This window comes from Macaca thibetana, chromosome 16 (assembly GCF_024542745.1).
Source record: "Macaca thibetana thibetana isolate TM-01 chromosome 16, ASM2454274v1, whole genome shotgun sequence".
Lineage (NCBI taxonomy): Eukaryota > Metazoa > Chordata > Mammalia > Primates > Cercopithecidae > Macaca > Macaca thibetana.
Window position 1 is genome coordinate 64509805 of NC_065593.1, and position 25816 is coordinate 64535620.

Below are 25816 nucleotides of genomic sequence, written 5' to 3' on the forward strand. Positions count from 1 at the left end.
TCCTGGTGACTGCTACCTAAACCAACACCCTGGGTGACGTGGTGTGGTGGTGGCTGGTGGCAAGAAGACGTGCGCTGTGGTCCCAGCTCTGCTGGTAACTGACCATGGCAACTGGCAGATCCCCGTCGTTTTCTGGGTGTGAACCCTGAATGAATCAGATGATCTCTAAGGGCCTGTGTGGTTTGATTTTTATGTCTTGAGTCTCTTTCAGGAGCTGTTTGATCGGTGTGAGAACAAGAGGCGGACTTTATTTAAACTCGCCAGTGAGACTGAGGACAATGATAACAGTTTGGGTAAGTGAAAGAGCAACTGTCAGGGATGAGCCAGGCGTTTAGATACGTAGGTGGGAACTGTCACAACAGGAGTGAGAAGTCTCTCTTTCCTGCTCCAGGGGACATCCTGCAGGCCAGTGACAACCTCTCCCGGGTCATCAACTCTTACAAAACAATTATTGAAGGGCAGGTCATCAATGGCGAGGTGGCCACCTTAACCCTGCCTGACTCAGAAGGTGAGATGCTCTGGTCCCCAACTCTAGACTCCTCCAGACCAGCCTCAGGTCACGACCATGAAGCTGCGGGTGTAGGCTGACCAGCGTGGTGTTGCACAAGGCCCGAGGGGGTTCTCTGCCATTCCAAGCAGTCCTTCAGCTTCCCGGAGGCCTGGAGATGTGGGTGGGAATTTCCCCGCCTGCTTTCTCAGGCTTGCTTTACAGCATCCCCTGGCAGAGATGCCATTGGATTAGGCCAGAGGCTGGAGCAGTAACCACTGTGCCTAGGGTGCTGCCTCCTGCCACACAGCCACTAGAAGACCGCTAATTATTCCTGTTCCACTCTGTTGACCCATCCAGGAAACAGTCAGTGCAGTAACCAAGGCACGCTCATCGACCTTGCCGAGCTGGACACGACAAACAGTTTGTCCTCCGTGTTGGCCCCAGCACCCACTCCACCCTCCTCGGGCATCCCGATCCTCCCTCCACCACCCCAGGCTTCAGGACCTCCACGTAGCCGCTCCTCTAGCCAGGCCGAGGCCACCCCGGGGCCCAACAGCACAAGCAGCGCCCTCTCCTTGCTGGATGAGGAGCTGCTCTGCTTGGGTACGACCCGCAGGGGACTGTCCATCCCCTGACAGGGCTTCGGGGGGAAGAAGGGTGTGTGGAATTAGGAGGAGTCCTGAGCGGGGCCCCAGTGTGACTGTTGAGGTGGGCAAAGAGCCCTGAGTTGTAGGTAGTCAGTGAAGTTCAGCAACCCTGAGGGCCCCACAGCCATCCTCCCGGTGGACTCTGCCTCCTGCCCTGCACCCCGTTCCACAAACCCCCCACTTCTGCATCATGGACTGGAGGGCTCCATTCCCCTCTGGAGGCTGCCTGCAGAACAGCTTCTCCCTGTGCCTTCACCCATTGATGTCACTTGTCACCTGACCAGGCAAGGCGGGGCTAGGGCTGCCCAGCTCAGTCTCTTCTCATCCAGTTTTCTTCTCTGTTGTCAGGCCTCGCCGACCCAGCCCCTAATGTCCCTCCCAAAGAGTCAGCTGGGAACAGCCAGTGGCACCTACTCCAGGTAGGGGCACAGGATCGGTGACAGCACTACTGTGCCAAGGACCTCCACTTTCCAGTGTCATGTCTCCTGGGCTACAGTTAGCTGTCCTTTCCCTCCAGAGCCTGCCAGCTGCAGCGGGGAACAATGAGTGTTTCCGGGTCTGTCTTCCGTGCGGTCCTTGGAGGGCTGTGCCCCGCTCCAGCGGCAGCCCCTCCCCGCCAGCCCTCGGCTCACCACCTTTTCCATTGCTCATAGAGGGAACAGTCCGACCTGGACTTCTTCAGCCCCAGGCCGGGGACCACTGCCTGTGGCGCCTCCGACGCTCCTCTTCTCCAGCCTTCGGCCCCCTCCTCAAGCAGCTCGCAAGCTCCACTGCCGTCTCCCTTCCCAGCTCCTGTGGTCCCAGCCAGTGTTCCTGCCCCCAGTGCGGGCTCCTTCTTATTTTCTACTGGAGTGGCCCCAGCTTTGGCCCCAAAAGTTGAGCCTGCAGTCCCTGGGCACCATGGCTTGGCATTGGGTGACAGCGTGTTGCACCACCTGGATGCCCTCGATCAGCTTCTAGAAGAGGCCAAAGTGTAATGAGTGGGAGGAGATGTGGGGTTGGGCCTGAATGTGTCAGAACCAGAGTTAACTTTGAAGGGGTGGGGGTGCCTTGTAGTCCCATCAGTCAGGCTGGAAGGCAAGGGGTGGGCCTGGGTAAGAGCATGGCCAGGGGCCTTGGGTGAGGGTCAGTCCAGCTCTGGCTGGCTCTCTGATGTGCCTTCCATCCTTCCCACCTCCCAGGACCTCAGGCTTGGTGAAACCTGCCACCTCCCCTCTCATCTCCACCACCACCCCAGCCAGGCCTCTCCTGCCCTTCTGCACGGCACCTGGCAGCCCACTCTTCCAGCCGCTGAGTTTCCAGTCCCAGGGCAGCCCCCTGAAGGGGCCTGAGCTCTCCCTGGCCAGCATCCACGTGCCCCTGGAATCGATCAAGCCTAGTAGGTGTTGGAGGCTTGAGGTGGGCAGGGCAGTGGGGCCTACAGCCACAGAGCTGTAGGACATGCGACGGGTGGATCCAGGCACTGTTTGCAGGGGGTCCCTTAGAGCCAGGCAGTCCTCCTTGCCTGCATTCTTGGCCTTAAGCTCCTCACTGAGCGCCCCTCCCAGATTCCATAAGGAAGCATTGGATTCATCACGGCCACGGAGTAGCCTTTGTCCCCTCACCGCCAGGGCTCTGTTGGGTGTCTCTGGTGCTGCTCCTCCCACACCCACGTGCCACGTTCTTGCAGGCAGTGCCCTTCCCATCACAGCCTATGATAAAAACGGCTTCCGCATCCTCTTCCACTTTGCCAAGGAGTGTCCCCCAGGACGACCTGACGTACTGGTGGTGGTGGTGTCCATGCTGAACACAGCACCCTTGCCTGTCAAGAGCATCGTGCTGCAGGCTGCAGTGCCCAAGGTACGAGTGTCTCCCTGGGGCCAAAACGGCTTTAGCTTGACCCTATTGTGTGGAGGCCTTTGCAGCCAGCAGGTGGCAGTGTGTATGTGCACTGTGGGTTCCATCTGGGGCACCTGCCAGCTGTCTTCAAAGGAGCTTCTCTCTTTAGTCAATGAAAGTGAAGTTGCAGCCACCCTCCGGGACAGAACTCTCTCCATTCAGCCCCATCCAGCCACCGGCAGCCATCACCCAGGTCATGTTGCTGGCCAATCCACTGAAGGTGAGTAGCAAAGCACCCGGGGTCCCAGCCTGAGGCCCCAGCTGCCCCAGATTAGGACCTCAGGACCACCACCTCCCAGCCGGAAGTGTTTTGACTGTAGGATTGACACATCCCTTTGCTGCCTCAGGTTAAGCAGCTGAGCATGGTTGGGGGTTGTGGGGAAAAGGGACCATTCCTGTAGCACAGAGAGGGTAGCAGAGTAGAGGGCGTCCTGCTGAGGGGCCGCCTGGGCTGGATCTCACTCGCTGCCCTCTGTCACAGGAGAAGGTGCGGCTTCGCTATAAGCTGACCTTCGCCCTGGGGGAGCAGCTGAGCACAGAGCTGGGCGAGGTGGACCAGTTCCCTCCTGTGGAGCAATGGGGGAACCTATGACCCCAGAGGATGCTGTGATCTCCACCTTGAAGCCAGGCAGGCTGCCCTGAGACCGGGAGGGCTCTGGTCCCATCACTCTCCATGCCCTGACGACAGTGCTTGTAGCTTTGATGTGGAACAGGGGCCCTGGGCATTTCTGCTGGGAACCAAACTGCTGCTGTGGTAACCTCTCCTTTGGCCCCTAAAAGGACCTGTTTTTATCTACCTGTGTGACTTGAAGTGGCCATATGCTGTCAGGGGTGGGGAGTGGCCCCTGACTTCACTGCTGTCCCGGGAACATGGACCCCAGGCTTGGCGTAGGTGTTTTCTTCTTTCTACTGGCATTCACTGAAGCCACCGGGGTGGGGGTGGGAGACTCTAAAGGGAGGCTGTCACGGCTCACTCCCCACAAGAGCCACATCCTCACACCTGACAGATGCACGGCCCAAGGGGCCGCAGCCCTTTTGCAATTCCATGCTTCCCCCACCAGCCAGCTCCTGCTGCCATCCCCAGGGAGGTGGGCCAAGCTCAGTGGCCCAGGAAGATACCTGGCCCAGAATAAGGAACTGGCATACTGCAAAGTCCCCAGCCCTGCCTCTGGTGGACGGCATCATCCTGGAATGGCCATGGAGTAATGAGTTGTGTGCTTATCCCTGGCAGTGGCAGGCTGTGTCCTATGGACATCTTGGCAGGACATGGAATTTGGCCTCATGACAGGCCCAACTAGGGATAGGAAGGAAAATGAAGAGAGCCAGTGTTTCCCCTTCTCCAGAAGCAGGTACTCAGCTTTCTGGGAAAAGCGTGCCTCCAGCCGTGGGGACAGGCCATCCTACTGACTACCTCTTGCTTGGCATGAAATAAACTGCTATCCTCCCCTTACAATCTCCCGCCACTCTGCATCCTACTGCTTTGGCCTCCCTCCCCTCTCACCAGATGGCATGTGGTGTGGCACCTGTGGCTGGACACAGGGGGCCTCAGGATCACAGATGTTACACTAGACGTATGTCCTAATGTGCTGCCCAGAAACCTCGACTGTTCCCCAGCTCCTGAGGGGCACTGTCAGCGAAATGCTGGGTCTGGAGGTGATGAGATCAGGGGCCACACTTGAGCCGAGTCACCAGACCCTATTGCTTCAACAGTGCTTGGCCCCAGCCAGCTTGTCCTGGCCACTCTGGCTGCTGGATGTGATCCTGGGACAGGGATTCCAAGCCTCCCTCACAAAAAAAAAAGAAAAAACAATCACCAGCTGCCATAGACACGGGGAGGCTTGCAGAGCTCAGATGAACAAGCTCAGCAATCGGACATCTCTGGGGGAAAGGAAGGTGGCACAGACCACATTCCCTGGTTCCTCCCTGCCCCTTGCCAGGCTTCCTTATTCCTTCCTATGGATCAAGAGGTCATACTCCTTCCCTGCCCCTCGCTGTCTTTAGCAAGCAGGTTTCACTGCTTCATTAGAACAGGACAGGTCAAAAGTGAATCATTTTTCACTAAAGAATAAACCCAAGAGCTTTCCAGAGACTGGCTGCTGCAGCCCTGGGAATGTCTGGAATTACTCTGTGGAAATGGAACTTTCTATTACGCTCTAGACATTACAGTTATTTGAGTGTTACTCGTTACTATTGAGGTCAATGCTTCGTGGCAAATGGCTGTACTGGATATACCAACTCTGCTGCCCTTGTTTTGCTGCATGTTAAATAAAACCATTTTCACTGTACTTGGAATCTTCCTAATATAGACGCCATTCACCCTGATGGAGGAAAAGGTACCACCTATGAATTCCAGGTATACATGAGTGGATAGCCTGTGATAGAACTGCCCAAGGTTTTTGTTAAAAGTGCAGGTTCCTGGCCGGGCGCGGTGGCTCAAGCCTGTAATCCCAGCACTTTGGGAGGCCGAGACGGGCGGATCACAAGGTCAGGAGATCGAGACCATCCTGGCTAACATGGTGAAACCCCGTCTCTACTAAAAATACAAAAAACTAGCCGGGCGAGGTGGCGGGCGCCTGTAGTCCCAGCTACTCGGGAGGCTGAGGCAGGAGAATGGCATAAACCCGGGAGGCGGAGCTTGCAGTGAGCTGAGATCTGGCCACTGCACTCCAGTCTGGGCGACAGAGCGAGACTCCATCTCAAAAAAAAAAAAAAAAAAAAAGTGCAGGTTCCTGTATGCTTCTATTTTAAGGGAACTAAATAACCAAAATGTTAAGTGTTGCAGAAGAGGTGAGGCAAGATGTCAGAAGCACAAGTATACCACCAAGGGCTCTTCAAATTTCCAAGACACTGTAGGCACCATAACTTTGGGGGTTTCTTTTCTTTTTTTTTGAGATGGAGTCTCACTCTGTTGCCCAGGCTGGAGTGCAGTGGCCGGATCTCAGCTCACTGCAAGCTCCGCCTCCCGGGTTTACGCCATTCTCCTGCCTCAGCCTCCCGAGTAGCTGGGACTACAGGCGCCCGCCACCTCGCCCGGCTAGTTTTTTGTATTTTTTAGTAGAGACAGGGTTTCACCATGTTAGCCAGGATGGTCTCGATCTCCTAACCTCCTGATCCGCCCGTCTTGGCCTCCCAAAGTGCTGGGATTACAGGCTTGAGCAACCGCACCCGGCCTCTTTTTTGTTTTTTTTAAACAGAGATGAGGTCTCCCTATGTTGTCCAGGCTGGTCTCAAACTCCTGGGGTTGAGGGATCCTCCCAAAGTGCTGGGATTACAGGCGTGAGCCACTGCGCCAGACCTGGGAGTGGTTTCTTATCTAAGGAGGCACAGGAAGACAGTTCCACATCAAATAGAACATAAGAGAAGGCTGGGTGCGGTGGTTCACGCCTGTAATCCCAGCACTGTGAGAGGCCAAGGCGGGCAGATCACAAGGTCAGGAGTTTGAGATCAGTCTGGCCAACACAGTGAAACCCCATCTCTATTAAAAATACAAAAAATTTAGCTGGATGTGGTGTGCACCTATAATTCTAGCTACTTGGGAGGCTGAGGCAGGAGAATCACATGAACCTGGGAGGCGGAGGTTGCAGTGAGCTGAGATGGCACCATTGCACTCGAGCCCAGGCAACAGTGCAAGACTGTGTCTCAAAAAAAAAAAAAAAACATAAAACAAGCATTTTTTAATCTTACTACCTCAGGTTCAGACTGGACAGATAAACTCCCTGGGTGGACTCTAAGAACCTACATTTGCAACACATTTATTCCTTTAAAAAATCTATATACATTGCCATACAAAGATACCACAATGAAGCAGTTCTCAGGAACCTTCCAGTGAGCCTTCTCTTATAATTGCCCGAGCAAGATTTCGTGCCAGAGCAAGTCTCAGCATTTCCACCTTGGTGGTTTCTATGTCCTCATCCTGCAAAGCAGAGAGCACCAGCATGAGACGAGTAGGAAGGAGCCCTTTCACACTCCCGAAGGTTCTAGCTAATCCAAAGGTAGAGGGCACTTAACACTCATAGTAGCTTCCAGAAAATTATCAATATAAAAGAAAGCAATACCAAAGGGCCATACTGGAAATGATGAACAGGAAAGAGCAAAATGTAGAGGTCAGAACACTAGAATCGCTCATTTCCTCCTAAAAGAAGGTGGTGTGTGAATGACACAGGTTAAGGGGAACAGAGGCACATGTGTCCATAGGAGCCAGTGTTTCTGGAGGGAAGGGGAAGTCTGAGATAGAGGGAGCCTTTTCCCACCTCCATGTGGAACCATCAGCCCAGAAGTGAAAATGACCTGGAGCTGCTGAATATCAGATTCTCCACGCACAGGTCTTCTTGACGTCAAGTCCTCCAGACACTGCATCAACTCGTAAGTCTGTTCTGCTGAGAAAATCACCTAGGGAAGAGAGCCTGCCTTGCTTGGCTGCCCCCAGCCCAGGCCTGCACTGGTTGGGCAGGGGCCCACGTTCGGACGTTCTTCCTTTCATGCCTTTCGCAACAGTGTGCTTTGTACAGGAAGACCTCATTTCAAATTAAGCAGTGTTTCCTGTGTGAGTCTGGAATTCCAGAGAGGGTGCTAAGGGGAACACACGTGCGCAGGCAGAACGACAAGGGAGGAAACACACGTTGCCAACAGCTACACAACTAAGCTCCAGCAGCGACAAGCAAAGAAAACCACCCTGCTGCAACCTTCACCTGTTTTTGTTCCAAAAGGGGCAGGGCATCTGTCAGCAGAGTCATCCAGAAAGACCGAGGGGCAATCCGAGACGTCATCAAGGACAGAAGGAGAGAAGCTGCGTCAGCAAAACGCTTCTCCCCGTACATATGGTGGAACTCGCGATACTTTCCTACGGCGAAACAAGAGCACTAGGTAACGTGCATATTCCCCCAAATTGCCCAAGTGACACCTACAAAAGTCACCCTGGCCCTAAACAAGAGAAGAAAAACCACAGACCAGCCACTCTACAGAGCAGGAGATTTTTTCTGTCTCCAAACTCATAGGCCCCAATGAGATGCAGACCAAGAGCGTTCAAAGCAGACTTGGAAGAACTCCAAAGAGCCAAATCTGGGGAAACATCAGAGTCAAAATACGTAACAATAGTCATGGATTAAAAGATTTACTAGGCCAGGTGCAGTGGCTCATGCCTATGCCTGTAATCCCAGCACTTTGGGAGGCCAAGCTGGGTGGATCACCTGAGGTCCGGAGTTTGAGACCAGCCTGGCCAACATAGTGAAACCCCATCTCTACTAAAAATACAAAAATTAGCCAGGTATTGTGGCATGCACCTGTAGTCCCAGCTACTTGGAGGCTGAAGAGGCAGAATCGCTTGAACCTGGGAGGTGGAAGTTGCAGTGAGCCGGGATCGTATCACTGCACTCCAGCCTGGGAGACAGAGTGAGACTCCATCTTTCAAAAAAAAAAAAAAAAAAAAAAAAAAAAAGGAAACATGGAGGCACTGGCCGGGCGCAGTAGCTCACGCCTCTAATCCCAGCACTTTGGGAGGCCAAAGTGGGCAGGTCACTTGACGTCAGGAGTTCGAGACAAGCTTGGCCAACATGATGAAACCCCATCTCCACTAAAAATACAAAAAATTAGCCAGGCATGGTGGCGCATGCCTGTAGTCCCAGCTACTTGGGAGGCTGAGGCAGGAGAATCGCTTGGACCCGGGAGGCAGACGTTGCAGTGAGCCGAGATCACGCCACTGCACTCCAGCCTGGGTGACAGAGTGAGACTGTCCCAAAAAGCTAAATAAATAAAAGACAAAAATTAGCCAGGCGTGGTGCCGCATGCCTGTAATCCCAGCTACTTGGGAGGCTGAGGCATGAGAATTGCTTAAAGTCAGGAGGTGGAGGTTGCAGTGAGCTGAGATCATGCCACTGCACTCCAGCCTGGCAGCCTGGGCCACAGAGCGAGTAAGATTCTGTCTCAAAAAAAAAAAAAAAGACAGAAACATGGAGGCACTAAGGAGATGTGACAGCCAAACTCACGATCCTGGACATGACGGAGGATGTTTCTGGGGCCACTGATGCAATGGGAATATATGAAGGAAGTGCTGGGAGGTCTGATATGATCCCTCCAACCTCCCCAACTACCCACTTGTGTCTAAAGCACAGGGCACAAAACCCAGGGACTCACCCAGGAATGTCAGTCGGTCACTGAGCATCATGGCTGGCCCCAGGTTGTCAATGAGATCCAAATCAGAAAAGCAGCCTCGCTCACAGTAATCCCTGAGGAACCTGCAGGGCCCAGCCCAGACATCAGAGCAGCAGTCTCAGGCCCACCTCAACCACCCAGTCCCTGGGAAGCCAACACCAGCGGTACCCACCTGTCTGACACAAGCGTGGCAAAGGCGGCATCCTTAGCACGGATGCTCCAAGAGAGGGCAGAACCCAGGCGATTGTTGCGGACGGCTTTCATGGCTAAGATCTTACAAATGCTGCGAACTTTGTGAGGGAAAAGAAAAGATGAACGGCTTTCACTCCACAAATCACTCCATTCCTGAGCCCTGTGGGGACCAGAGTGGCCTCACAGCCTCACTCCACCCCAAAGCCACTCTGTGGGCTCTAAACGCAGCTGGATTGGCAGAGCTGGAAACTCAGGCTGATTAACAGTGTCTGGGCTCTGCTAAGAGTGTAAGTGCCCGTCACGGCAGGACTGGCTCCGTGAGTGTGTGTGGCTTCAAGGGTAGCAAAAGATTTTTGTTTCTCCCTACGTGTCAGCTCTTCTATTACCTCTCCAGATGCCTCAAATCCTATCTTCCTGTGGATCATGAATACCATATGCTTTCAGAAATGGTCGTGAACATGCCAGCTGTCTCTCTGCAGGGTAGTAACTCATGTTTACATCACTCAACAGTGAGGGGAGAAAGGAAGGGGCAGACTTGGTCATCTTCATTCCACTCTCTCTGCTTTTCTGGAGCCACCTCCAGCACTGCTTCCCCATTGAGCCTGGCTGAGATAGCAATAGCAACCCACCTGGACAGGGAAATAGCGCCGACCCCAGCCCTGACCTCGTGGAATCAAGTGTGTGAGAAAAGGGGCAGCTCACGCCTTTCCAGGTGGTGTGTAGATTTTGTCTCGGTTCCAGAGGATCCCTAGCTTTCCTGTCCCTCCCAAATAATTATCCCATCTCTTAGTTTACCTCTTGGCGTCCACAGCCCCACCTCTCTCCAGTGTGGCTCGTGAGGAGGAGAATGGCTGGGGTAGGCACAAAGTGTGACCTCAGGGTCCCGACTCCCACGTCCCACAGATGGTAAGGCTGGGAGCAGGGCCAGCTCACCTTGTTCAGTCATCTGCCGCTGCTCACAGATCCGCAGCACCTTGAGGGCTTTCTGCTCAGTGTTCAGAGGTATCCGCTCAATGTGCAGCTCCAGGGAGACTCGGCCCAGCTTGGGGCAGTAATCAAAGTAATCCACCCCCAGCTGCCACAGGCTGCAAAGGTTCGAGGAAGACAGACATGAGGTGCTGCCTCGTGGCTCTGGGGACTGGCACCTGCAGCTCCCTTTCACTGACCCTTCTGTAGCCTGCAGGGAGCCAACCGGGAGAGAACAGTCCAAGCTCCAGTGGCACCCGCATGCTGAAGAGCACACGGCACAGCCTGCACCCGTGGGAGCCTTCCTACCTGGGATGAGCGAACAGTCCAGAGGCGTACTCCAGCAGGAGGAACTCTCTCATGTTGGAACCGAAACTGGAATAAAACATACCAAAAGACCAAGACTCCGGGCCTGCCCTGTTCAGGGCCCCCTTCCTCAGCCCAACCTCCCTTCCAGGCATTCAGTTCACCCCCCCCTCGAGGGCTCGGTGGTAAGAGGAGGAGGATCGGTGCGTCCAGGCCACTTACTAGAGGTTGTGTGACTGGAGGAGCTTGCAGTGGTCCAGCAGGTCTGTCAGGTGGGCCACAAACCACCAGTTGCTCAGGGCGATGCTGCAGATTCAGATACCAAAGCAAGAAGGAGAGTCAGGGCAGAGGCCGTGTCCCACAAGAGCGGGGGTGAGCAAGAACCCCACATGTCCTATCCCTCAGAGAGATGGGGCCGGGTGTGATGGTAGCTCATGCCCATGATCCCAGTACTTTGGAAGGCCAAGGCAGGCAGATCACCTGAGCCCAAGAATTTAAGACTAGCCTGGGCAAAATGGCAAAACCCCATCTCTAAAAATATAAAAATTAGCCAGGTGTGGTGGAACACACCTGTAATCCCAGCTACTTGAGAAGCTGGGGTGGGAGGATTGCTTGAGCCTGGGAAGCAGAGGCTGCAGTAGGCCGAGATCACACCACTGCACTCCAACTTGGGTGAGAGAGCACAAGCACATCTCAAAAAAAAAAAAAAAAAAAAAAAATTGCTCAGAAAGTAGTTGAGACGGAGTCTTGCTCTGTCACCCAGGTGGGAGTGCACTGGTGAGATCTCGACTCACTGCAACCTCTACCTCCCGGGTTCAAGCAATTCTCATGCCTCAGCCTCCCCAGTAGCTGAGGTTACAGGCATGCGCTGCCACACCCAGCCAGAAAGCAGCTTTTGAATGTTCTTACCACACGCACACCAAAAGGGTCACTATGTGAGGTGACGGATGTGCTCACTAGCTTAATTTCACAATGTACACGTCTATCAAAACATGTACACCTTGGCTGGGCACAGTGGCTCACTCCTGTAATCCCAACATTTTGGGAGGCCGAGGTGGATGGATCACTCGAGCTCAGGAGTTTGAGACCAGCCTGGCCAACATGGCAAAACCCCATCTCCACCAAAAATACAAAAGTTAGCTGGGCGTGGTGGCAAGTGCCTGTGGTCCCAGCTACTCAGAAGGCTGAGGCAGAAGATGGCTTGAGCCCAGGAGGCAGAGGTTGCAGTGAGCTGAGATCGCACCACTGCACTCCAGCCTGAGCGACAGGACAAGACACTGTCTTTAAAACAAACAAACAAAAAAAGTGGTATACCTTAAATACATACTACTTTGTTAATCACACCTCAATAAAGCTGGGGAAAAAAATGGGGAGTGGGCTGGCCCAGGGGAAAGGACACCTCAGCTTCCCAAAACAGCTGTTGCTACCCAGATTTATAGCTGATGGTTATGTCAAAACCATTAGAGAAGCCAGTGAAAAGGCTATAGGGGACCCAGGCTAAGGGAGCCAAAGCCTTAGCCTGCATGAAAGTCACCCGCCAGTGGAAGGAAGGGCTGAGACGGTGCCCGGTGTCTTCCCAAAGGATCCAGCAGCCTCCCAGGCTGGAAGGCAGCAAGCACTGAGGGCCTCTGCCCACAATACAACTCAAGTGACGGAGACCAGACCTAGTGCTGCACAAGGCCACCACGGTCTCCCCGCAGGGCCCAGCAGGCCTGAACCATACAGTTAGGTCTTAGATCTCTCTCACACACACACACACACACACACACACACACACACACACACACACACACACACACACACACACACACACACACTCTCTCTCTCTCTCTCTCTCTCTCTCTCTCTCTCTCTCTCTCTCTCTCTCTCTCTCTCTCTCACTCTGAAGGATTCTGAGTGAGCAGCTGAGACACAGAGCAGGCGGGCAACCTCAACATTCAAGGCAGGAAAGGCCTAATTATCAGCTCCGAAGTAGCCCTCTGCTGAAAACGAAAGAACGCTGTGGAGTTGGGAAGACCAGCTACGATGAAGGTGACCCCCCTGGGCAACCATAGCCCCACATGAGCTGTTTGTCCTGTACTAAGGTCACTGTCAACTCCTTACCCAGGCCCCATCTTGCTTGTTGGGGGCCCTGGAGTAATCAAAGCTCCAGAGCCTCTGCCTGCTATTCTGGAAATGGGGTGTGAGGTTTGCAAACACTGCTGCACCCTGCATCCAAGGTTGTGTGCTGGGCCAAAAAACAAGTCAGAAGATTCTAGATTCAGCAGACATTGAACTGGAACTCTTCTTGGTTACTGAAGGAAGACTTGTCACCTTTTAGCTCGATACTTTTGGAGGACTTGAAGGGCACCAGGAAACTGCCGACATCTTGCCCAATTCCCAGTGAAGTGTACCCCAGCTCTGTTTCCTCTTGCCAGAGAGCAAGGAATTGGCCCGTCTTCAGAGGAAGCTGTAAGCCAGGAGGGAAGAAGGGACCCTGTGGAGGACCCCATGGAGGAATCCTGCCATCTTTTCAGCTGAGGGGTTAACAGTCAAGCATGCCCAGCCAGGCGCTGACAGACAAACCCCTGGCCCTTTAGCAGGGCTGAGGAACTACAGCCTCTGAGTCAGGATCCCCTGGCTGCCTTTTCTGCCCCTTAGGGTCTGGCATGACTACTGACATAGGAGTCAATCAAGGGCCCACTTAGAAACCTCCCTTCTCCATGTTCATATGAAGGTGGTGTGAACAGGAAAGGAAAAAGAGAAAGAAACCTCTTTCTAATGCCTTTAAAAAGGCATGCCAGCAGCCCACTGGCTCAAGTCCAGAAAGAGACACTTCCCTGCCCCCCGGAAGTGTGCATGGGTCTGACTGATACATCCCATGAGAAAACATGTGCCCACAAGACCCCAATTCAATCTTTCCCCAGAGCCAGGAAGGCACACTTCTAAAACTGCTACTGTCTCTCAAGACATTTCAGCCCATTTCACAATTCCTGGGACAAGCTCTGCTTTTCTGTTCCTCTTTCAAAACAGGATAGGAGGTAGCCTCGCCATCAGAGAAATGCAAACTCCAAGATTTCCCACTAACAGAGCTCAGATCCCTTCCTGCTTGTGAGGGTGGAGAGAGGCCGAGACTGGGGGACTGTGAGCCTAACCCTTCCTTGTCTGTGTCCGGCACGAGAGTGTTGTTGTTCACCCCTCTTCACTGCTGCTTCTCTTTTTCTTCTGCCACTGGAAATAGCAGGACGCTTTCCCCTTTTATACTCCCTGCATCCAAGAGACTTGTTCTGCTCAAATCTGTTTTATTCCTAAAAATCCAGATACAGCTTATAAAGGAAGCCCTGGTGAAACGCATTCACTATTATAACGGACAGGAAATTTAGGAATACTCAACTATGGGCAGAGACACCAAAAAAGCCAAGTGATGGTGTGTTTGTGTGTTTTTAAGTTATTCTAATTCCTCCATGCAGGGACTTCCCACGATGTTTACAGGCCTGTGAAAATACTGACACAAAACTTGACTATCAGGCCGGGCATGGCAGCTCACGCCTGTAATCCTAGCACTGTGGGAGGCTGAGACAGGCAGATCACTTGAGCTCACGAGTTCAAGACCAGCTTGGGCAACATAGTGAAATCTCATCTCTACAAAAAAAATAATAATAATTAGCCAGGCATGGTGGCACACACCTGTAGTCCCAGCTACCTGGAAGGCTGAGGCAAGAGGATCACTTGAACCCAGGAGGTCAAGGTTGTAGAGAGCTGAGATCACTCCACTGCACTTCCAGCCTGGGTGACAAAGTAAGACCCTGTCTCAAAAAAAAAAAAAAAAAAAAAAAAAAAAAAAACACCAAAAAAAAACCTTGGCAGGGGGCAGTGGCTCACACCTGTAATCCCAGCACTTTGGGAGGCTGAGGTGGGCAGATCACCTGAGGTTAGGAGTTCCAGACCAGCCTGGGCAACATGGTGAAACCCTGTCTCTATTGAAAAACACAAAAATTTGGCCGGGCGCGGTGGCTCAAGCCTGTAATCCCAGCACTTTGGGAGGCCGAGACGGGTGGATCACGAGGTCAGGAGATCGAGACCATCCTGGCTAACACGGTGAAACCCCGTCTCTACTAAAAAATACAAAAAACTAGCCGGGTGAGGTTGCGGGCACCTGTAGTCCCAGCTACTCGGGAGGCTGAGGCAGGAGAATGGCGGGAACCCGGGAGGCGGAGCTTGCAGTGAGCTGAGATCCGGCCACAGCACTCCAGCCTGGGCGACAGAGCGAGACTCCGTCTCAAAAAAAAAAAAGAAAAACACAAAAATTTGCTCAGCGTGGTGACAGACACCTGTAATCCCAGCTACTTGGGAGGCTGAGGCAGGAGAATCGCTGGAATCCAGTAGGTGGAGGTTGCAGTGAGCCAAGATCGCGCCACCACACTCCAGTCTGGGCAACGAGCAAAACTCTGTCTCAAAAAAAAAAAAACAACAAAACCCTAGAAACAAACAAACACACAAAAAACTTTTTTTTTGGCCGGGCGCGGTGGCTCACGCCTGTAATCCCAGCACTTTGGGAGGCCGAGGCGGGCGGATCACAAGGTCAGGAGATCGAGACCACGGTGAAACCCCGTCTCTACTAAAAATACAAAAAATTAGCCGGGCGCGGTTGTGGGCGCCTGTAGTCCCAGCTACTCGGGAGGCTGAGGCAGGAACCCGGGAGGCGGAGCTTGCAGTGAGCCGAGATCGCACCACTGCACTCCAGCCTGGGCGACAGAGCGAGACTCCGTCTCAAAAAAAAAAAAAAAACAAAAACAAACAAAAAAAAAAAACTTTTTTCATTCCCCAAATCTTGAATCATTTTCTTGAAGCCCTGGCTTTCTTTTGGCCAAAAGAAGAGCGGGCAGGGCTAAGGAAACTCTTCCCATACCCAGATTTACAAAGAGCCAGCTGAGGTCAGTGAATCTGCCACCTGATCAAGGCCATCTTCTGCTATTACCCACTTCCTCCCTTCCCAGCAGGTCTTCAGTGCAATGCCCACCATCCAGGGTGCACAAGAAGGAAGGGGACATTCTTTCTGACTTAACATATATGGAGAGTTCTGGAAAGGTTTATCTCTGATTCATTATGTTTGGCACACCCTTTCCTGCCTTGCTAAAGATTCAGTGCAATGACAGAACACCTTCTTTTGGATAGAGGGCTGGAAATTCTGAATAATACCCAGCCTCAAGCCCGTTGGTTCGGTAGCTCACGTCACTGGAGTGAGACTGTTGGAACATGCCATCCCATTAGGTGAATACGTATCCATTAGGTGCCACGAAACAGGCTTGCTGGCTTTTTCTAGATTTTAAATTGTCAAAGTAATTTCCTGCAATGTTATTTTAAATAAACATCCCTAAAATAGAAACAGTTATGTATATGGTAGCCCTCAAGCCTCCAGGAAGTCCCCAAGCTCACCCAGGGAGAAGCCATTATCTACCTGTAGCAGGCCAAGCAGGGGAGCAGGTGCTATGGTTTGAAGGGATCCCCTCTAAAACCCCAGTTTTGCCAATGTGCTAGTATTAAGAGGTAGGGCCTCTGAGAGGTGATTAGGCCAGGAGGACTCCTCACTCATGAATGTGACTGGGTGCCCTCATAAAGTGACTTGACGAAGGCAGTTTGTCCTTCTTGCCCTTCCACCACATGAGAACACAGTTGTTCAAGGTGCCATCTTGGAAGCAGAGAGCAGCCCTCACCAGAAACATTGCCAGTGCCTTGATCCTGGACTTCCTAGCCTCCAGAACTGTGAGAAAATAATCTTTTTCTTTATAAATTACCTGGTCTCAGGTATTCTGCAATAGCAGCAAGAGATGGACTAAGATAGCAGGTCTGAGGAAAGAAGGGTAAGGAAGAACAGGCCACTCTAGAAACGGATGGTGGTGATATTTGCACACCTAACAATGGTTACAGTTGGGGGTGGGAGAGATCCTACCTGCACTCTTTGATCACTTGATGGATGTCAAACTCAAAGGCTGCCAACAAGATGTTGTCCAGGGGTTCTGGGCTGCTCTCACCTCCCAGAAACAGGTCCAGGCTGGACTGTGGAAAGGTGATGAAACACTCAATCCCGAGGATGGAAGCAGAGACTCAGGGGACAGGCAGGGCTGCTGTATAAGGAACCCCAGAGAAGGGTGCCATGTTCTTTCACTAAGGGCCAAAGGAAAGGGTCTTCCTGTTCCTCGGGGACAAATTCAAAGAGAATGACCCATCACGGCGCCACCAGGACTCCTACCTCCACCCTTGCCCACCCCAAGCTCACTCACCTGGGCGTAGTAGTGCAGATCAATGGGTTTTACTGTGGGATTGGAGTACAAGAGCCGAGTCACTAGGAAATGATACCAATTACTCAGAAGTTCCTTCTGCTCTAACAAGGCGGCTTCGTCTCCCAGCATAATCTGAGGAAGAGACATTTGTGCTGAACTCTGTCCTCCTTTCAGGGGTACCTTCTCCATAATGCTCCTGCTCTCAGCTAGAGCACTGGATTTCAACTAGTCTGAAAGCTCTCACCATCATGGCAGAGCAACAGACAGCCCTATCCAAAGAGGACCAAGCTTCTGCCACTGCTGCACTGGATGCCACAGCCCCCACAGGAAGCCAACATGGATGCAATCTGAACTGCTTCCCAGACCTTCAAGAGAGACTCCAGGTGAGGGTTGGTGGCGAATGTGCTGTCCTGGAGATACCGCTCACATTCCTCGTGCCAGTGCTGCCACTTCAGCTCCAGCTCTGTCAGTGTCTGGGTGTTCCCGGGCTAAGGGAGAGACCAGCCATGAGACATCATCCCACCCAAACTCTTTATATTTAGTGAATCACCCATCTCCTGTGACCCAGCAGAGCAAAGCTACCCCCACGTACACTGAGAATGGGCATTGTCCTCATCAGGTCTCCCATGATTCGGCATATGCCTGCAGAGGCAGGGCTGGCGTCGGCTTCCTTGGAGAGCATCTGTCGGGCCTCATCCAGCCGGCCCTGCAGCACCAAGATGGTCACCTGGGAGGAGATCGGGCCCATGAGCACTAGCAGGAGGCCTGACCCTGCCGAGGCGTGAGGAGGCCAGTCCCCTCACCCCACACTTCGGCTTTTTTTTTTTTTGAGACTGAGTCTCGCTCTGTCACCCAGGCTGGAGTGCAGTGGCGTGATCTCGGCTCACTGCAAACTCCGCCTCCCGGATTCATGCCATTCTCCTGCCTCAGCCTCCCAAGTAGCTGGGACTACAGGCGCTCACTACCATGCCTGGCTAATTTTTTGTATTTTTAGTAGAGACAGGGTTTTACCGTCTTAGCCAGGATGGTCTTGATCTCCTGACCTCATGATCTGCCCGCCTTGGCCTCCCAAAGTGCTCGGATTACAGGCGTGAGCCACCGCACCCAGCCACACTTTGGCTTTTTAACTCCTCACACATAGGCTTCTTTCTGCCCCTGAGTCGGCCCTGGGAAGAATGATGGCTCTTTCCCTCCAGAAGTAATCTATCACATCCAGTCTCATGGCTTTGCCACTTCCACCATGTTTTTCAAACAGCCAGCTGTAGTCCATTATAGTCTGTGACCAGCTTTTTTTTTTTTTTTTTTTCAGATTTTCGCTCTTTCTGCCCAGGCTGGAGTATAATGACACAATCTTGGCTCACTACAACCTCCACTTCCCGGGTTCAAGTGATTCTCCTGTCTCAGCCTCCTGAGTAGCTGGGATTACAGGTACATGCCACCACGCCCAGCTAATTTTTGTGTTTTTAGTAGAAACAGGGTTTTACCATGTTGGCCAGGCTGGTCTCGAACTCCTAAACTCAAGTGATTCCCCGCCTCGGCTTCCCAAAGTGTTGGGATTATAGGTGTGAGCCACCACGCCCAGACCCAGCTTTTCAAAAATAAATGAAACAGAGAAACATGTTCCTCTACCCGCTTCCCCCCACCCCTTCTCCACCATCATGGTGTGTGCTGTTGATTCTTTCTCCCACCGTCTTCTCACAAAACGTTCAGGATCGTGCAATTCCTGGCCGAGAAACAAAAGCAAAATCGTCCCATTCCCCAGTGGATTCAGATTAAAACTGGTAATACAGGGCCAGGCGTGGTGGCTCATGCCTGTAATCCCAGCACTTTGGGAGGCCAAGGCAGGCAGATCACAAGGTCAGGAGATTGAGACCATCCTGGTTAACATGGTGAAACCCCATCTCTACTAAAAATACAGAAAAATTAGCAAGGCGTGGTGGTACACATCTGTAGTCCCAGCTACTCAGGAAGCTGAGGCAGGAGAATCGCTTGAATCTGGGAGGCGGAGGTTGCAGGGAGCTGGGATTGCGCCACTGCACTCCAGCCTGGGCAACAGAGTGAGACTCCATCTCAAAACAAAACAAAAAACTGCTAATACAGTTAGCTACAACCCCAAGAGGAGGGACTGGAGAAGAACCAAGCTGGGTCTGCCAGGAATTACACATGAGATGCAGCACACCTTATCACAACAAGCTGAAACTGTCACCACTATCTGGAAAGGTGGACATACTTTGTTGAGAAAATGGTTTTTCTCTGATTATAAGCTCTACACTGGTAGGCTGGTTCAATAATAAATATGTGAGAAGTTTTGTTTGGAAAAAAATTAAAATGAAATAATAGAAAATGTCAGAATGCATTAAATAAAATGGTTCATAAAAGTTTCAGTTCAAATATAAATATGTAAAATAAATACACTCAGGCCGGGAGCGGTAGCTCACATCTGTAATCCCAGCACTTTGGGAGGCCGAGACGGGTGGATCACCTGAGATCAGGAGTTTGAGACCAGCCTGGCCAACATGGTGAAACCCTGTCTCTACTAAAAATACAAAAATTAGCTGGGTGTGATGGTGTGTGCCTGTAGTCCCAGCTACTCGGGATGCTGAGGAAGGAGAATCATTTGAACCCGGGAGGCAGAGGTGGCAATGAGCCGAGATCACGCCACTGCACTCCAGCCCAGGCGACAGAGTGAGACTCCATCTTGAAAATAAAATAAAATAAAATAATAAAATAAAATATAAAATATAAAATATAAAAAATATAAAATAAATATAAAATATAAAAAATATATATAAAATATAAAATAAAATAAATAAAATAAAAATACACTCAACCAAATAGTCCTCACAGTTCAGTCTTTATCTATGAATCTGCCTACTCACTAAAATTTATTTGTAACCCCCAAATTAATATTTGTGGTACTTTCAAATCAAAATTCATGGACGTGTACAGAGTGGTAAGAATATCGAGTTGCTTGACACACACTAAACAAGGCTTTATTGTGATGCAGTTAATGCTACTTTTTTTCATTTGTGTACATTTTGTTGGGTCCCCAAGTATAGTACTGAGGTGCTTTCTAGTGTTGCTAAGTGCAAGAACTATGGGAGGTGTTGGATAAGGTTCAGTCAGGCACAAATCACAGTGCTGTTGGCCCTGAGTTCACTGTTAATGAATCAACAATATTATGTCAAGTAAGTTGTCTCTAAACAGAAACACACATAAAATAAGTGATCAGTTATATATTGATTGGTTGAACAAAATGTGACCAGAGGCTTGCAGGAACCTAACCCTGTATTTCCCCTAGAAGCAATGGTTTAACATTCACTAATTCAGTATTCAAGGCACTGCACTCCAGCCTGGGCGACAAGAGCAAAACTCTATCTCAAAAAAAAAAAAAAATCACAAATATATATACATACACATACTAATAACTCCCAACTTTTCCACTCTAGCCCAAACTTCCTTCTCTGAATTCCAGCTTTGTATATCCAAGGGCCTAGTCAACATCTCCACTTGGATCTTGAATAGGCATCTTAAAACGTAACATGTCGGACAGGCATGGTGCCTCACGCCTGTAATCCCAACACTTTGGGAAGCCAAGGAGGGTGGACTGCTTGAGCCCAGGAGTTTAAGACCAGCCTGAACAACACGGCAAAACCCCATCTCCACTAAAAATAAGAAAATTAGCTGGATGTGGTGGCACGCCTTTGTAGTCCTGGCTACCTGGGAGGCTGAGGTGGGAGGATCACCTAAGCTTAGGAGGTCAAGGCTGCAGTGAGCTGTAATCCGACCACTGCACTCCAACATAGTCAAGAGACTCTGTCTCAGAAAAAAAAAAAAAAAAAAAAAAAAACACACACACACACGAGAGAAACGTCTAAAATTAAACACCAGTTTGCCTCCAACTCACCAACCTCATCCTCCCACATTCTTCTATTTCTTGCATGCCCACATCAAATCAATCCATCAGCAAACCCCATCAACTCTCTTCAAACATATCTAGCCTACACCACCACCATCTTTTGCCTGGCTTAGTACTGCAGAATCCGGACTGGCCTGCTTCGATCCTTGCTGTATAGTCTCAACATGGCAGCCAGGACAGCCTTTGGGAACCTAAGTAAGATCTCAGGCTTCCTCTGCTCAGCTCTCCAATGCCCCCTCACCCCATCTGGCTTAGAAGTAAAAGACTAGCTTTTACTGTGCATCAACCATGTCAACTACTTCAACCACATTTACGTCCTTTAACTAATTTAATGATCACAGCAGCCCCGTGGGACAAGTATTATTATCTCCACTACACAGATGAGGACCCTTAGGGCCATTAAGTAGCTCACTCAAGATCTCACAGCTAGTGGCTGGGCACAGTGGCTCACACCTATAATCTCAATACTTTGGGAGGCCAAGGCAGGATTGCTTGAGGCCAGGAGTTCAAAACATAAAAAAATTGCTGGGTGTGGTGGCTCATGCCTGTACTCCCAGCGCTTGGGGAGGCCGAGGCAGGCGGACCACCTGAGGTCAGGAGTTCGAGACCAGCCTGACCAACATGGATAAACCCCGTCTCTACTAAAAAAAAAAACAAAATTAGCCAGGCATGGTGGTGCATGCCTGTAATCCCAGCTACTCGGGAGGCTTGAGGCAGGAGAATCGCTTGAGCTGAGGAAGCAGAGGTTGCTGTAAGCTGAGATCGTGCCATTGCACTCCAGCCTAGGCAACAAGAGTGAAACTCCGTCTCAAAAAATAAAATAAAATTAAATTAAATTAAATTAAATTAAATTAAAAAATTTGGCTGGGCATGGTGGCTCAAGCCTGTAATCCCAGCAATTTGGGAGACTGAGGCAGGTGGATCACTTGAGGTCAGGAGTTCAAGACCAGCCTGGCCAAAACAGCAAAACCCCATCTCTACTAAAAATACAAAAATTAGCCAGGCAAGATGGCAGGAGCCTGTAACCCCTGCCAAGATCGCGCCACTGCACTCCAGCCTGGGCAACAGAGTGAGACTCTGTTTCAAAAAATAAATAAATAAAAATAAAAAATAATTGGGTTAGCCAGGTGCGGCAGCTCACACCTGTAATCTCATCACTTTGGGAGGCCGCAGAGGGCGGATCACCAGGTCAGGAGATTGAGACCATTCTGGCTAACATGGTGGAACCCCATCTCTACTAAACAAAATACAAAAAATTAGCCGGGCGTGGTGGCAGGCGCCTATAGTTCCAGCTACTCAGGAGGCTGAGGCAGGAGAATGGAGTGAACCCAGGAGGTGGAGCTTGCAGTGAGCCAAGATCGGACCACTGCACTCCAGCCTGGGCAAAAGAGCGAGACTCTGGCTTAAAAAAAAAAAAAAAATTAGGACGGAGGGAGGCAGGCAGATCACTTGAGGTCATGAGGTCAGGAGTTCAAGACCAGCCTGGCCAACATGGTGAAACCCCATCTCTACCAAAAATACAAAAAAAAAAAAAAAAAATCAGCTGGGCATTGTGGTGTATGCCTATAATCCCAGCTACTCAGTAGGCTGAGACAGGAGAACTGCTTGAACCAGGGAGGCGGAGGTTGCAGTGATCTGAGCTAGCGCCACTGCACTCCAGCCCAGGCAACAGGGCAAGACTCCATCTCAAAAAAACAAACAAATAATAAAAAACTTTCGCTGGTGCTGGTAGCACATATCTGTGGTCCCAGCTACTTGGGAGGCTAAAGTAGGAGGACCACTGGAGCCCTGGAGGCCAAGGCTGCAGTGAGTGGTGATTGGGCACTGCAGCTGGGGAACACAGCAAAACTGTATTTAAAAAAAAAAAAAAAAAGGTCAGGCATGGTGGCTCACGCTGGTAATCCCAGCACTTTGGGAGGCCAAGGTGGGCGAATCATGAGGTCAGGAATTCAAGACAAGCCTGGTCAACATGGTAAAACCCCACCTCTACTAAAAATACAAAAATTAGCTGGGTGTTGTGACACGCGTCTGTAGTCCCAGCTGCTCGGGAGGCTGAGGCAGGAGAATCACTTGAACCCCGGAGGCAGAGGTTGCAGTGAGCCGAGACTGTGCCACTGCACTCCAGCCTAGATGACAGAGCGAGACTCTGTCTCAAAAAAAAAAAAAAAAACACAAAAAAACCCCCACCACCTCACAGCTAGTAAAAGGCAGAGCTAGAAAGCTAACCCAGGCAGTGTGGCACCACAGACCATGTTCTTAGTCACCCTGCTATGTAGGCTGCAAAAAGCTAGTCTCAGTGACAACTCAGGGGGCCCTCAGACTGGTATCTGTCTTTATCTCCCCAACTCATCCCTCCCACCTATCCCTACACAGCACCGCCCCTCCTGCTCCACCCTGGCTCTAGAACACAGCATCTGCGGGCCCTGCGATATGGAATGCTTTCTTCAGCCTAGCTCTCCTCACCTCCTTCAGGTCTCACCTCTAATCTCTCATGAGGGAGGCCTTCTTTGATGCCACTCCAGCACTTGCAGCCTCCCCTCTTTTTGGCACCTTGCCAGAGCACTTCACTATGTGCCAGGATACATGGTACTGGCCTATGGGTTGCTGTTCTGTCTCCATACACAGGATATAAACTCTATAAAGGCAGGAATCTTTGCCTGTTTTAGTCATGGTTGTCTCCTTGGTGCCTTGCAAATAGAAGGGGCTCAATAAATACTCAGTGAATGACCAGGCATGGTGGCTCACACTTGCAATCCCAATACTTTGGGAGGCCGAGGTGGGAGGACTGCTTGAGCCCAGGAGTTCAAGACCAGCCTGGGTAATACAGTGAGGCCTCATCTCTACAAAAAATAAATCTAGCCAGGCATGGTGGTATGCGCCTGTAGTCCCAGCCACTCAGGAGGCTGAGGTGGGAGGATCGCTTGAGCCCAGGAAATCAAAGCTGCAGTGTACCATGATCCCGCCACCGCACTCCAGCCCAGGCCACAAAGCGAGATCCTGTCTCTAAACAACAACAACAACAAACCTTAGCGAATCAATCAGAGACTCAAACATTTGGCCCACTACTTCCTCAACAAAGGCACTTCCCTTACCTGCACAGATCTCCCAGCACCATAAGGCCTAGAAATAGCCCCAACGGTAACAACTCCTTATTTGAATTCCAGGTTTTCTTTTTTTTTTTTAATTGAGACAGAGTCTCGCTCTGTCACCCAGGTTGAAGTACAGCGGCACCATCTCAGTTCACTGGAGCCTCTGCCTCCCAGGTTCAAGCAATTATCCTGCCTCAGCCTCCTGAGTAGCTGGGATTACAGGCACCTGCCACTACACCCAGATAACTTTTGTATTTTTAGTAGAAATGGGGGTTTCACCATGTTGGCCAGGCTGGTCTTGAACTCCTGACCTCAGGTGATCCCACTGAGCCTCGGCCTCCCAAAATGCTGGGATTACAGGCGTGAGCCACCGTGCTGGGCCGAATTACAGGTTTTCTTTTCTTTTTTGTCCTCACAATCTGTTCCCAATTTCAGGTTTTATACGTTTAGTCAACTTTCCATTAGCCCAGTCAACTAGCAATCTTCTCCCTGCCACCTCCCAATTAGGTCAGTCAGCAGAGGTGAATGGAAATACCTAACACATAGATAATACATCCATATACACACATACGACATGCTGACTTCCAAACTGATAATCCAAAGTAATGTGCAAGCTCATTTACATCCAACCCCGTAGGCACCCCGGCCCCTATCAATTGGTTTTATATCATTAGCCAGGCATGGTGGTTCGCACCTGTGGTCCCAGCTACTTGAGAGGCTGAGGTGGTAGGACCGCACAGGAGGTAGAGGCTGCAGTGAGCAAGATCATGCCACCGCACAACAGCCTGGGGAACAGAGTCAGATTCTCTTTTTTCTTTCATATTTTTATTTATTAATTTATTTTGAGATGGGGGTCTCACTTTGTTGCCCAGGCTAATCTCAAACTCCTGGGCTCAAGCGATTCCTGAGTTGGCCACCCAAAGTGCTGGCTGGAATTACAGGCACGAGCCACTGCACCCAGCCAAGACCCTTTCTCAAAAAAAAAAAAAAAAGGCCAGGCACGGTGGCTCATGCCTGTAATCCCAGCACTTTGGGAGACCAAGGCAGGCGGGTCATGAGGTCAGGAGATTGAGACCATCCTGGCTAACACAGTGAAACCCCGTCTCTACCAAAAAAAAACAAAAAATTAACCAGGCATGGTGGCGGGCACCTGTAGTCCCAGCTGCTCTGGGAGGCTGAGGCAGGAGAATGGCGTGAACCCAGGAGGCAGAGCTTGCAGTGAGCCGAGATGGCACCACTGCACTCCAGCCTAGGCAACAGAGTGAGACTCCGTCTCAAAAAAAAAAAAAAGGTTTTGTATTACTTTTTATGTCTTCTCTTTCTTAGACCCACAAAAAAATCAAATTTCCTTTTACTCTGGAAAGTCTTCAAAGCATTATTTTTCTTACATGTTACCTCGGTTTTAGACTCTCCCATAGTCTAAATCCAAATCCAGGGAAGAAAAGATCCAAAAGAGTCTCCATAGTAACAGACTCCGAAAGCCAGCCTACTGCTGGAGGCCCGGTGGGTGTCCTCAGACCCACCCAGCGGCACCAGGGACAGTAGGACTCATGGTGAGAGGTGGGGGCCCAGCCTGTCTTACCAAGTTCCAGAAGCTGTCATGATTGCTTGGATTCTCACTGCCCAGAACATCCGCCGACAAACTGTCCACCTCGCACACATGGAGCCGGACCCAGTCAAGGAGGTGGAGGAGGAGATGGCCAGCTGGGAGGAGAGACTCTCATCACACACAAAAGCCTCAGCTTCACCTGCAGCAAGTTCCACTTTATCCAAAGAACAGAGAACGTTAAGGCAGACGAGCTGACTACACGGGTTTATCCCTTTTCAGCAGCCACACACGTGGTCCTGAATGAAGGACTGTGCTAAGAAAAAGCAAGTGCACTTTCACCAAATATTACCTCTGTGCCAGGCAGCTCCATCTT

General features: G+C 51.0%; 5 protein-coding genes across 12 annotated transcripts in view; 3 read left to right on the plus strand and 2 right to left on the minus strand.

The window, feature by feature from the left end:
* Nucleotides 1-10638, plus strand: part of GGA3 (golgi associated, gamma adaptin ear containing, ARF binding protein 3) — a 271030-nt gene extending 260392 nt beyond the window's left edge. The window contains exons 10-18 of one of the 3 annotated variants that reach the window (XM_050764239.1): nucleotides 212-293; nucleotides 392-508; nucleotides 848-1093; nucleotides 1486-1556; nucleotides 1791-2110; nucleotides 2319-2515; nucleotides 2807-2976; nucleotides 3125-3235; nucleotides 3497-5300. In XM_050764239.1, coding sequence (XP_050620196.1) covers nucleotides 212-293; nucleotides 392-508; nucleotides 848-1093; nucleotides 1486-1556; nucleotides 1791-2110; nucleotides 2319-2515; nucleotides 2807-2976; nucleotides 3125-3235; nucleotides 3497-3607 — 1425 coding nt within the window. In that variant the 3' untranslated portion in view covers nucleotides 3608-5300. Of the gene's footprint in view, nucleotides 1-211; nucleotides 294-391; nucleotides 509-847; nucleotides 1094-1485; nucleotides 1557-1790; nucleotides 2111-2318; nucleotides 2516-2806; nucleotides 2977-3124; nucleotides 3236-3496; nucleotides 5301-10530 lie in introns of those variants that run through there. The other 2 variants (XM_050764240.1, XR_007720311.1) reach the window with 2 other exon arrangements.
* The window catches only part of JPT1 (Jupiter microtubule associated homolog 1), a 135996-nt gene that overhangs the window by 20804 nt on the left and 89376 nt on the right, over nucleotides 1-25816 (plus strand). The window lies entirely within an intron of this gene.
* MRPS7 (mitochondrial ribosomal protein S7) overlaps nucleotides 1-25816 on the minus strand; it is a 172036-nt gene that overhangs the window by 19066 nt on the left and 127154 nt on the right. The gene's annotated exons all lie outside the window — the stretch shown is intronic.
* The window catches only part of ATP5PD (ATP synthase peripheral stalk subunit d), a 221631-nt gene continuing 199199 nt past the window's right edge, over nucleotides 3385-25816 (plus strand). The window contains exon 1 of one of the 3 annotated variants that reach the window (XM_050764473.1): nucleotides 3385-3388. Coding sequence is in view for 1 of the 3 variants with exons in the window: in XM_050764470.1 (XP_050620427.1) it covers nucleotides 3886-3954 (69 nt within the window). In the remaining 2 variants the exon portion in view is untranslated. Of the gene's footprint in view, nucleotides 3389-3885; nucleotides 3955-24163; nucleotides 24168-25816 lie in introns of those variants that run through there. The other 2 variants (XM_050764470.1, XM_050764481.1) reach the window with 2 other exon arrangements.
* The window catches only part of NUP85 (nucleoporin 85), a 33118-nt gene continuing 14053 nt past the window's right edge, over nucleotides 6752-25816 (minus strand). The window contains exons 7-19 of one of the 2 annotated variants that reach the window (XM_050764262.1): nucleotides 25477-25598; nucleotides 17479-17613; nucleotides 17252-17374; nucleotides 16887-17018; nucleotides 16556-16662; nucleotides 10849-10932; nucleotides 10630-10695; nucleotides 10288-10439; nucleotides 9335-9452; nucleotides 9145-9245; nucleotides 7704-7855; nucleotides 7303-7404; nucleotides 6752-6928 (exon numbers count right to left, since the gene is read on the minus strand). In XM_050764262.1, the coding sequence (XP_050620219.1) occupies nucleotides 6827-6928; nucleotides 7303-7404; nucleotides 7704-7855; nucleotides 9145-9245; nucleotides 9335-9452; nucleotides 10288-10439; nucleotides 10630-10695; nucleotides 10849-10932; nucleotides 16556-16662; nucleotides 16887-17018; nucleotides 17252-17374; nucleotides 17479-17613; nucleotides 25477-25598 (1496 nt within the window). In that variant the 3' untranslated portion in view covers nucleotides 6752-6826. Of the gene's footprint in view, nucleotides 6929-6953; nucleotides 7405-7703; nucleotides 7856-9144; nucleotides 9246-9334; nucleotides 9453-10287; nucleotides 10440-10629; nucleotides 10696-10848; nucleotides 10933-16555; nucleotides 16663-16886; nucleotides 17019-17251; nucleotides 17375-17478; nucleotides 17614-25476; nucleotides 25599-25816 lie in introns of those variants that run through there. The other variant, XM_050764261.1, reaches the window with a different exon arrangement.